At 40.1% G+C, this 12,276-nt stretch overlaps 1 protein-coding gene across 1 annotated transcript in view; it reads left to right on the top strand.

Annotated features, from left to right (window-relative positions):
- The window catches only part of LOC118215543 (mucin-2-like), a 161,065-nt gene that overhangs the window by 123,332 nt on the left and 25,457 nt on the right, over positions 1 to 12,276 (top strand). Inside the window, exons 4-20 of the mRNA XM_035396439.1 lie at positions 1,711 to 1,972; positions 2,541 to 2,655; positions 3,554 to 3,644; positions 3,777 to 3,880; positions 4,289 to 4,505; positions 4,618 to 4,743; positions 5,403 to 5,520; positions 6,094 to 6,232; positions 6,935 to 7,039; positions 8,141 to 8,210; positions 8,297 to 8,434; positions 9,217 to 9,381; positions 9,720 to 9,814; positions 9,956 to 10,082; positions 10,172 to 10,424; positions 11,782 to 11,817; positions 12,038 to 12,158. Of these exons, the coding sequence (XP_035252330.1) occupies positions 1,711 to 1,972; positions 2,541 to 2,655; positions 3,554 to 3,644; positions 3,777 to 3,880; positions 4,289 to 4,505; positions 4,618 to 4,743; positions 5,403 to 5,520; positions 6,094 to 6,232; positions 6,935 to 7,039; positions 8,141 to 8,210; positions 8,297 to 8,434; positions 9,217 to 9,381; positions 9,720 to 9,814; positions 9,956 to 10,082; positions 10,172 to 10,424; positions 11,782 to 11,817; positions 12,038 to 12,158 (2,282 nt within the window). The remainder of the gene's footprint in view (positions 1 to 1,710; positions 1,973 to 2,540; positions 2,656 to 3,553; positions 3,645 to 3,776; positions 3,881 to 4,288; positions 4,506 to 4,617; positions 4,744 to 5,402; positions 5,521 to 6,093; positions 6,233 to 6,934; positions 7,040 to 8,140; positions 8,211 to 8,296; positions 8,435 to 9,216; positions 9,382 to 9,719; positions 9,815 to 9,955; positions 10,083 to 10,171; positions 10,425 to 11,781; positions 11,818 to 12,037; positions 12,159 to 12,276) is intronic.

Here is a 12,276-nt window from a genome sequence, read left to right as displayed (position 1 = left end):
AGCTTATTGCTCGAACAAAAAACAGGAGGAATTCATAGGAGGAGAGTTTTCTTTTTTATAACTAGAAACATGTACCCCATGAAATTCTTAGGCCCTCCAGCAGGACCTGTCAGGCTCCAGGCATCAAACTTCCCAAGGACAAGAAGAAGATAGAATATTGCATGTGTTTTTCGTGAGTGTGTATTTTTCTTTCTCTCTGTCTCTGATACATTTCTAGAAGTCCAAACTGGTGAGCTTGGCTTTTCCATTTTCCTCCTCTGCCAACCTATCATGGAGCAATTGGCTATGATGCCATGCTGCCTGGGACTCTGAAAGCAACTGATAGATAAAAATGAAATAATCATTTTTGATTTAAAGCTTGTTTGTGTATGTTGAAGGCGAAAAGATCACTGTGTTCTCTCAGTATTTGTGCTATATGATTATGCAATTACAAATTATTTACTTCATTACGTTTTACTATATGCTTATGTATCAGCCATGTACCAATCCGATACAGCTAAACCTCTCACAGATGAGTGGGACTGAAGCAGTAATCTCAAAGGAGAGAAGAACATAATATTATGACATCACTGACTAAGTAATGTAAGCAATACAATAGATCTGGACAATAGATGCACCTGAACAATAAAAAAAAAATCTTTAAATAAAAATTCTAATAAAAATTTACATGAACTACATTACTATATGAAAACTGTTTAAAAATGGCAAAGTTTGCAGACTTTTTACGTGGAACAAAACTGTCAACACTGGCTGTCAATGTCAATGTTCAGGGAGGGAATGCACACTTACTTAAACACAGAGTCACTTTTCATCTTGACACATTCAAATGTGCCTGTCAACCCCACCTTTGCCGCCTTTGATTTTGGCATCCTTGGGGGGTATAAAACTCAGAGTCTGGCAGGGAACTTTACTCCAGTGCACCAGTCCTGAGAACGTTCCAATCCCCATAGCAGAATGGGGACACTCTTACGACTCCTGGCCTGGACGCTGCTGTCTGTTGGGCTGACAGGTCGGTACATCTTTTTGCAACTCTAAGATCTGCAGGAACTGCTTTAAAATTTGCTCCCGATTAATACTTCTTTGATGTAGCTCCATCATTATGAAAATACCCAGATTATTATTCCATCAATAGGAAATGCAGTGTTTGTGTTGTTGTTATGGAAGGATGTTTTCCAGTTAAAACATCAGTAACTGTAGAGTATACAAGATAAATTCAAAATCTAGTTCAAAATATACATTTACTGTAAAAACATGCAACTCTCAAAGCATGCTACTTTCTATTATTTAAGATAATAAACATGTTTTTAATGTGACTAGGAGAAACTGATGAAGAATCTGCAATATAAAATATGATGAATTATTTTTTTTTACTGCTTCTCTCCACAGTTGGTCAAGAAGGACAACAAAGTGAGTCACACATACAGTAAAATACTGAATATTTCATAGAATAAGGCTTTACATTATTGCCAGATTTACTGTTTTAACTGTGTTGTAGAAAGAAAAAGCAGTATAGCTAACTTCTCACTCATTGTGTTGTAGCCACTCCTCAGTCCGTGACTATCATCCCATCCCTGACTAAGATACCACTGATCTCAGGTAAGGTCTGGAAATGTGCTCTCACAACTTACTGTCTATTACTGACATTCAATACCTAACAGAATGTTCTACTAAAAATCTGACATTGATGATGATGATTTTCTCTGGCCCAAGGAGTGAGCCCTACTCACAATGGCCGAGTTTGCAGCACATGGGGAAACTACCACTTCAAGACTTTTGATGGGGACGTCATCCAAGTGCCATCCACCTGTAACTTTGTCCTAAGCTCTCTGTGCAAGAGCGACTACGAAGAGTTCAACATCCAGATGAGGAGGCAAGTGGTGGATGGCCTGCCCACCATCAGCAAGATCACCATGAAGCTGGACGGGACAGTGGTGGAGCTCATCAAGGACTCAGTCCTCGTCAACAAAATCAAGTGAGTACTGCATCTTAACCCTACAACCAATAATGAAAACAGACCATTCAGACTACATCGGCTTGTCTATTATCTAATCTGAAGAGAATCTAGCAATGCATTATGGATGGGCTTGAACAACCCAGGAGTCTCCTCCTGGAAAGCTATTCCACGTATTGCCAATACATGAAAATTGTGCAAAAAATATAATTCCTGATTTATGTTCAGTTTAGAAGGCACATATATCGGCTATTTCACCCAATGATTATCTCTAATATCAGTGAATGTCTTTATTCACTGTTTAACTTTGGATTCAGATCAATTTGACAACAATAATTTAGTTTTAATCTGGGTAATACCCTAAACTAACTATGACTGTGTATACATACACACCAAGTCAAGTATTGTGCTTATGACAGTATCCCAGCAATGTCTAACCAGTATGTGTGATATCTACCTCTTATACTGGTTAAATGTATTTTCAAATGGTGGTTAATACGAGACATTACGTGGGAAGTGTGACAGGTTTGTTTGTTTCGTTTTTTTGGTCATTTGTGTTGCGCCTTTAACCAACTTCCATATCTTTCAGTGTCAAGCTGCCATACAGCCAGCTTGGAGTTCTCATTGAGCCAACCCCCGCTTACATTAAAATTACATCCAAGCTGGGCCTGGTTGCCACGTGGAACAAAGATGACTCCTTCTTGGTATGACGCTTGTGATGCCGTGTAAAAAAACCACTGAAGGCCTGCTGAAACAGGGGGGATCTAAACATCCTTACTCAAATGTGATATCTTGAGACCTAGGTTCGCCGGAGGAACATGGTAGTTTTCTTTTTGTAAACATGCTGACATTGGCAGTGCCAGTGTCCTTTACAAGGCATGTGGGGCACACAGTGAATGCATGTTAGCATGCTTTCCTGTGCACAGTCACACTCGTGTTTATTAGCATGACTTACGGAAAAAATCTCCTGCTTCACTGAGGCAGTACTGCTTCTATTTTATAATTCCCACTGGCTGTTTTCCAGCAATAGAGAGCAGGATGTTGAAACCACAATAGAGTATTCCTTGTGTACTGCATGTACATCATGTTTAGCATAAGCAAAAAATCAATTTTGGGAAAGACAAACCTTGACAAATGATTTGCTAAACACATGCCTGCCCAGGGATATTTGTGAATGTGTGCATGATTTTGTAAAACATCCCGTTGAAGGTCCTCTTATCACATTAATGCATGAATCCACAATTTTTGTGGTTAAGCATGCTACTGACAGAAATGGGCATTGTCCGGTCACATTTGCAAATGAAAATAGTTCTATATCATCAAATAGCAAAAGTAAAAATTAAAAACCAAAAAGCATGTAAGGTTTCATTTTTATAAACTTTTAAATATTTGTATATAATATGAAAATGATATAATAATAATTGTTAAAGCACCAAAATAAAAAATAATGTAACAATGTAATGTAAAATAATGTCAAACTGTCAGTGGTAATGGTTTTGTATTTAGTGCTTGTGTTTCGGGGAATATTTTCTGTTTCCTAAGATAAACAATACAACTCTGAACTCTCAGACTTTTGTTTAAGTCAAATCTCTCATGTTCTAGATGGAAATGGATAAAAAATTCAGAAACCAGACGTGTGGGCTCTGCGGTGACTTTAACGGGGTGCAGACCTACGATGAGTTCTATAAAGATGGTAAATTTTTGCTGAACCCTTGTGAAATTCACCAATGCTTGCAGCTCAAGAACTGCTTTTTATTCATGTCTATCTGCATGTATATTTTAAATTATATATTCAGAGCTTAACCTCCAACCTCATGCCTCACAGGAGCAAAATTATCTGCAATTGACTTTGCTAACATCTGGAGGATGGACAGCCCCACAGAAGACTGTGAAGAACCTGCACCGTTGCCTGAAAAGAGGTGCAAAACTGTGGAGCTGGTAAGAACCTGCACCTGGTGTAGTAAAAGTGTATTATAGATTTTCAGTTTTTTACATCTATTCATTTCACAAAGCAGCATGTCCTCCCCAGTGATAAGGACATTTGATCACTCATTCGGTGTTTTGATCGGTCCTGGGGCGTAACAGAATGGTCAGCATTTCAAATAAATGCATTTGAATTATGCATTTGCATTTACGTATTTGTGGGTTATCCCACCGTTTTGCATGATTTCATATCTTTGCATTCCCTGCAAAGCAGCATACTTTTCTGGAATTTTGGTTGCAGTATTTTTTTTTTTTTTTGGGGGGGGGTAAAAGTATTACACAATAATTGTGTTGTTCTGTACCTTGACAGTACTGTACCTGTTGTACTTATCCCCCGGGCGGTTATCCCTACAGAGAGCGGCTTGTGAGCAGCTGCTGTCTGGACGGGCCTTCAGCAGTTGCCAGGACCTGGTGGCCAGCGATTACTTAATGAAAGCCTGCATCTCCGACTTGTGCTACTGCGACCAGAACAGCAGGTCTTTTTGCCTGTGTAACACCATCTCGGAGTACTCGCGACAGTGCGTGCACGCTGGTGGACAGCCACAGCAGTGGAGGACCCAGCAATTCTGCAGTACGTTTCAGAGTATATGTACATTGACTGTGTAAACATACTGCGAAAGAGGTTGATGATAACTTTTGATTTCAATCTTGTCATGGCTGACTGGCCTCACTGTGGCACACAGGCAAATCCTGTCCCTTTAACATGGAGTACCAGGAGTGTGGAACCCCGTGCATCGACACTTGCTCTAACTCAGACAGAAGCCAATTGTGTGAGGAGCACTGCACCGACGGCTGCTTCTGCCCACCTGGTAAATTCTCCCATGTTCAGTAGTCTCTATCGCTCCAGAGTCTGGAATGGGCAATTTGCTTGAGAATGGTTTCTACTAGAAGTCATGCTACCTGTTTGCTTCTAACAAGCTTTAGCCAGTATCAAGTTATTTGCTGATGGACCACCAGAGAACTTTCTGGTTTGAATTGCCACCTCAGTGCAAGAAATCACGATTTATTATAAGTAGTAACTGACCTCTGCTTCCTTAGCAAAACACATCCTGTGGGCTTACCTCATATAAAAGTGTTAACATGGTGAGGCTCATCATACCCTAAGTTTATGAGGGTGATGGACGAGGTTCAATTATGATTAATGACCAATAGCTTCTTCTGCTCTTTCTATTCCCTTTTGCTTGCAAAGTGATTTTATAAGGAGATCACAAAACATTTTAAAGAAACTGATGATTATCTATCATGAGTTTGAGTTCTCACTTTACATAAAGTACCTTCATTCATTGCAAAAAAGCATTCAGCTGCATGCACATCTATAAATTTATAAAAATATCTGTGCCATAAACATTTTATGTTCATTCAGAGGTGCAGAACAATTTAAGTGCTCTTCTGTAGCTGCAGGTATAATCAGGTTTGTAATTTCAGAGTTGGATTACAATGCTAAATGTTAAAAATATGTATTTTCCAGGGACTATTTTTGATGACATCAAGCAGACTGGCTGTATCAAAGTAGAGCAGTGCTCTTGTACATATAATGAAAAAACATATAGTCCAGGAGAATCTTACAGAAGCGGATGCTCGAAATGGTGAGTGAAATGATCTGTGAAATGTCAAAATCAACCTCAGTGTTACTGTAAGTTATGTGTATCCACTCTTTCTGGCATCATTTTAGTTTTTCCCTGTATTAATTTTCAAATATTTGCATTATACTTTCCCATCAACCTCATCAGTGTTTTGTCCAATCTTACAAAAAAAACTAAAGCACTAAAGCACCTGATTCAACGAATATAGATCTTAAAGACAATGGTTATTATTGTTTTTGCATATCTTAATTTAACTGGAGTCCCATTGATGTTAATATCTCTTTTGCAAGGATGTCCAGGCCAAGAGGCAACCTACAATAAATAAGTATATGCACAGAACACAGGATATAAAATACAATAAACAAAAAGTCTGACTTAGGAACATGCCATTTGGTTGTAAGAAACATGAAAACATATCTCTTAAACATGAAGACTATCAGTTTTGGATCCTAGTTGAATCACGTGTCATAGTACAAGACCAGAACAAAAGCTAGCATCCACAGTTTTACTCAGGTAGGCATTGTGAAGCATTGTGACCATGTGATAATTAACTAAAATACAAGCTGTTTTGTTCAGTACATGTTCTGGGGGTGAGTGGAGCTGTGAGGAACTGGAATGCCCTGGAACCTGTTCTGTAGAGGGCGGGTCGCATATCACCACTTTCGACGGAAAAGCCTACAGCATTAATGGGCAGTGCTCCTTCGTCCTGGCCAAGGTTAGTGCCCATAGAGTCTGTGATTCTGACACCATTATATTTTACATGTCAAAGGCATGGTTAGGGTCAAGTTCCATAAACAGCACACATTCTGCAGGTCATAAACTCTCATGCTGTAGTAAGGTATATTGCTTCCAGGCTGAATGCTGAAATTTTGTTATTAAAAATTATTTAAAATAGTTAAATTGTGACCTGCATGCTCCTTTATATATAGAAGACAGACAGACAGTGAGAGAGAGGGAAGACATAAGAAAGGCCTCTGTTGCTTAGAGTCCACAAAGCTAATGAGCATGAAAATTTAGCAAATAAAGTCTGCGTAGAATAAACGTTCTTGCCCCTGAAAACCTGCTGTACAAATATGCACATTTAGAAACAACAGTAGCAATTATTCAAATATTTGCTTTGGATGGAAGTAGCTATAGACCAGCAGCCACAACCAGCAGTTTGCAGGTACCTGCAGTCCAAGCCTGGTGAATGTTCAAAATCTATATTCAGTGAACCTTTATTTTTGTATAGTGCCACATACAAACAGGTTAGCACGTAGCCCTTCAAACCAGACAATTTCCAAAGGGAATAAAATAACAAAAAAGGTGCAGTTGAGACAATCTTTCTTTTTTTTTTAAACTGTGGAATGGGTGAATTCTCTTCCGAAAAATATTGGTTTGTGAAATGTCACAGTTCACTGTCACCCTTTTCCCTTAGCAATGTGAAGGGACGGATTTCACAGTACTGGCAGACTTACAAAAATGTGGCCTAAGCGACACAGAGACCTGTCTGAAGGCTGTGATCATCCGAGTCCCAGATACTGTAAGTAATTCCTTCCTCTGCATCCTTTCAGGCATCATTTAAGTAAAGCCTGAAATTCATTCTTTCACCTTAGGGTGTCTCAGTCTTCTTTTGTCACATCTGGCTTAAATATGAAAATATTTGAACTACATGAACCATTTCAAGACCAGTAAGATTCTAAGAGATTAATGACCATTAAAAGCATTTCATTTCAAGAAGATTTTATATTTTGATATAATTGTAAAGTATATTCTGGCTAGTGTACTGTCGACCTTATGCTCCCTAAGTGTCATTATAAATGGCACCAGGTTGTGCACCATCATATAGATAAAATAAATGTTATTCAATTTCATGTATTTCTGTCTCTGTCCAGCAAAGGAATATTAAAAAGTATGTTTAGTGGGGCGACATAGCTCAGGAGGTAAGAGCGCTTGTCTGGCAGTCGGAGGGTTGCTGGTTCAATCCCCCGCCCGGGGCATGTCGAAGTGTCCTTGAGCAAGACACCTAACCCCTAACCCCTAATTGCTCTGGTGAATTCGAAGCATCAATTGTAAAGCGCTTTGGATAAAAGTGCTATATAAATGCAGTCCATTTACCATTTAGTGTGTAGAGACAGCTGTTTATTTTTGCACTTAGTATTTGAATTGGTCCTCTTGGAAAAACGAAATTACTGTTGGTGATTTTGTAGGGCCAGTAGGTGGCAGTCTTACTCTCTCCCTTGCTGTTCTAGTGCATTGGTTGTGGTTGAGGCAAGTTTCTCTACTTCTGTTTGAAGTGCTTTGAGAGCATGAAAAATACTGTGAAAAACACAACCCATTATTCTCATTATATTCTATAGCCAATATTTAACCCGAAATATCCCTTTTCTCCAAATTGTCCATTTAAAATGGTGTTTTTAGGTCTGTCATATCACATTCCCAAGAGTTCAGACAAACACACTATCTTACGAAGCACGTCCAGTCAGGTCATCGATAGTTAGTATATTAGAGCAAATGCAACAATGTACCAGGGCTGGCATCCAGTGGTGACTACTGACCACCATGTACCAGCCAGGGCATATTTTTAAGGCAGCTGTTGTAGAATGTTAAATGTCTCCCTACTCACTTCCTCTCCATCCCACAGATCATCTCCATACAGCCAAACGGAGGTACCTTTGTGAATAATTTAGCTGCTCCACTGCCACTGTCTACAGGTAGGCTGTTGCAGCATTTCTGCTATATGTCAGCTAGTAATGAACAGAAATGAAAGTATTCTAACAGAATCATATTTACATTACAGATCAGGTCACCATCTTCAAGCCATCCACATTCTACGTCATTGTCAAAACCATTTACGGGCTCCAGCTGAGGATCCAGCTGGTTCCAATCATGCAGGTCTACATCACCTTAAAACCCTCAAACAAGGGGACAACCTGTGGTACGTGCTCGCATTTTCAACCTGTACATCATCCTACCATAACCCCAGGGATACAGAGATTAAAGAAATGATCCAGAGCTTTGTCACAAGAACTATTTTTCTTAATATGCTTAATGCGATCCACACCATGGGATATTTTATACAAACTGTATCAATAGCATGTTATTGAAAGAATGGTGATTACAGGTAATATGGGTAAACTATTGTAAGGTGCTGCCTGGTTGAAAATTTCACAGGCATTCAGCACAATTTCAGGCTCTTTCTTTAAAAGGTGAGATCAGTTTTCTGCAATCTGGTTCTAGCAAGGTCAGGAGATGTAGGTCAGTGGAAGCATTGGCTGAAGTGTCACCTCCACTTGTAGCCCACCTAAACAAGATCATGATTTGTCAGAAGCCATTACTGATCATTTATTAGCAATTTTTATTAGCAAAGTTTATTAGCAATGCACATGCTTCCTAGCTTTTGTGTCATACTTACAAGATCCCTGATGGTAACCAAGAAATATGGGCAGTAAGTATTTCCAATCACCATTGGCATTCTTCTATGTACTATATGACTTGTACAACTCTTCTCTGGTTTCTAGCAAAAGGCGATATCACCATCGTCTCTATTGTCACCTCTGGCATGTATCTAGAAACAGACAGGATTATCTGGATGAGATGGTCAACCCAGTCAGTCTCATAGTACTGTCCATTTATGACCCGAACTGGAGGCTGGCAGATGGCTGACTGGGAGAACGGTATTTTGACACATGCCCAGTACCATGTGCCTTCTTCCCGCAGGTCTGTGTGGAAACTTTAACAATATCCAATCAGATGACTTCAAATCCACGAGTGGACTGGTGGAAGGCACCGCAGCAGCATTCGCCAACACCTGGAAGGCTAGGGGGGACTGCCCCGATGTTAAGGGCAGCTTTGAGAACCCCTGCGGTCTTAGTGTGGAGAACGGTAACTATGGCATCAAGCAAACTTCAGCTGTGACTCCCCATGACAATATTTACTGTAACTTCCTATGCACAACAACATGCACACTAGAACTCCCTAACTGACACCATGTACACTATAATTGTGACTCCCTGACTATGACAACATGAACACCACAGCTCATCTGGAACTCTACTTCTGTCCTTCATTCTCATATTTGTCACTTTAGGGAAAGGAAGAATGTGTATGTGTTTGGCATGTATATGACATAGTATTTTAAATCATTATGATGATATTTTACCGAAACAGGAAAGGAAACCTAGTTCCATGTTTTCATACATTTCTGTCTCACCTTTCCACAGAGCAATATGCCCAGTACTGGTGCTCCTTCCTGACAGACCCAAAGGGACCGTTTTCCAAGTGTCATTCTGAGATAAGCCCAGACAGTTACAAAGCAGTAAGTCATTACACACATAATTATTTAGATGTCGTCATTTTTGAAGAGGTCATGATCATTATCCTAGTCGCTGAATTTCCGTCCAACGTAGCAAATTTGTCCGAGAGCTCTTTTTGATGGCGGACTCCCTCTTGTCCTCAGCAATGCATGCATGACAGCTGCAACTGCGAGAAGAGCGAAGACTGCATGTGTGCTGCACTCTCTTCCTACGTCTACGCCTGTGCCGTCAAAGGCATCATACTCAAAGGATGGAGAGAAACTGCCTGCAGTAGGTCAAACTTCATCAGACAAAGAGAAGCAGGACAGATCAGGCTAAGCGATACTAAAATGGGGTTTTCTGTCTTTTCCTTTTCTCAGAGAAATACACCAGCTGCCCAAGCTCAATGGTGTTTCAGTACAGCATGACCAGCTGCAAGCGCACCTGCCGCTCTCTCAGTGAGCCTGACTACACCTGCCAGGTCGCCTTCTTACCTGTGGACGGCTGCGGTTGCGAATCGGGAACCTACATGAACCAAGAAAACCAATGTGTCCCTGCCACAAGCTGTCCCTGTTACCACAAGGGGGTGGAGGTTGCCCCAGGAGAGACAATCACCAAGAACGGGGCTACATGGTAGGGCCATCACTGTGTGTTAGTGACAGTAGAGTCTCTCTATCACTGCGTTTACATGCACAGTTGAAATCGATCTATATTACTAGCTCGATTTGGCCAAAGATGAGATTTAATTGGATTATTGTCGTTGTCCCAATATATATGACTCGGAAAAAATCGATTTATTGACCGAGGTGTGTCTGACGAAAGCTTCTTATAAATCCTGCTTCCTCCAATTTTGGCGCAACTTTTTTGAATAGTTCGCCATTCTGCGTTTTTATTCCATCCATGTATTTTTGTATATTTAACTCCTTTAGTTGCGATACCATGAAGTTGGTCTCCTTGTTCGTCCAGAAATGTGTTTTTTTCGCCATGATACTAGGGAGGGCAAAACGGAGCTTTAGAATGTCGCCAGCAGTGTATGCGCGTGAGCTCGACAACGTACTTCTCACAGAAAAGGTCGTTTGTCACCTTTTTTTTAGTTCATTACAGTGCTGATAGAAGTGACAATAATGAAGTGGTACTGTGCTGTCAGCCTTTATTGATCGCCGTACAAGGTTAATGTGAAGTAGCTAGCACAATCAGGCAGCACTAACCCATAAAAATTAACTTTGAATGGTACTTGCTCAATCGAACGGTAAATGTGAAAAACATTTGATTATAGTCAGCGGCACCAAAATTTTCTGTCACACCCTTAATAAACGGCAAAAGTCCCAGTAGAAGATTGAATTAAATCTTGTAAAGTTAGATATTTTCTGAAATGTTATCGATTCCGCTTGGCCACTGTGAGCGTATAGTTGCTATGTAAATTACGGAACATGTGCAGAACGCCTAGGCCAATTTTTGGCCTATTTAAGCGTATAAATGCCCTAGTGAATCAACCCCCAACTGCATTATCTAGGCATGTTTGTCTGACTCTGAAAAAATCGACTTTGTACGATTTCAGTCAAACTACATGGTTTTACATGATTTTTACAAGTCCAGTTTTAGCCGAACTGAAACAATAAATCGACTTTTTCAAACATCATCTAAACCCACTGTATCTGTGTTAGTGGTAGTAGGGTTTCTGTGTGTGTGTTAGTGACAGCAGGGTTTCTCTGTGCGTGTTAGTGAGTTAACAAGTCAACAATCAGCAAATAAATACGATACAATACAGTGTATACTGTATTCCAAATTATATAAGCACAGGCTTTCTAAGTGACCACAGTGTTTATTGTGCAGACGGAAACATAACACATTCCGTGCACTCTGGATCATAGATTATTGATATAATTCAATCCAGTGAAAAACAGCACAATGAAGAAATAGCTTCACTTGTTCTCAGTGCATTGCAATATTGGCTTTGTTTTGCCAATCTTACACTGTCCCCATTTTGCAGCACTTGCAAGAAAGGATCTCTGAGTTGCTTTGGGGCTGAACAACAGATAAAAAGTAAGTATAATTAAATCTCAGTCTCTGATTTCAATCTCAATTTTTATCTGATATCAGTTTAGCAATTAAATACAATTCATTCTCTATTTAAACATCTGAGTAAATACAGTACATTCAGCCAAATACTGAATATAAAGACTTGATTTTGAAAGGGACAAGTAATTTTTAGAAGCAGGAAATAAACAGTAACACAGAAATGCCCATCCTGCATCTCCATCAGAGGCCTGCCTTGCACCCATGGTGTTCTTCAACTGCGAGGGGACCAAATCAGGGACCAAAGGGTCCGAGTGCCAGAGGACCTGCAGTACACTCAACATGGAGTGTGTGAGTTACTCACTTACCTTCCTACAGACCACCCGGGAGCTATAGACCACCCATCAGCATTTACAGTACAATACACTCAACATGGAGTGTGTGAGTTACGCACTTGCCTTCCTACAGA

Source organism: Anguilla anguilla, chromosome 16, assembly GCF_013347855.1.
Source record: "Anguilla anguilla isolate fAngAng1 chromosome 16, fAngAng1.pri, whole genome shotgun sequence".
Taxonomy (NCBI): Eukaryota; Metazoa; Chordata; class Actinopteri; order Anguilliformes; family Anguillidae; genus Anguilla; species Anguilla anguilla.
This window is presented reverse-complemented; position numbering and strand designations above follow the sequence as displayed.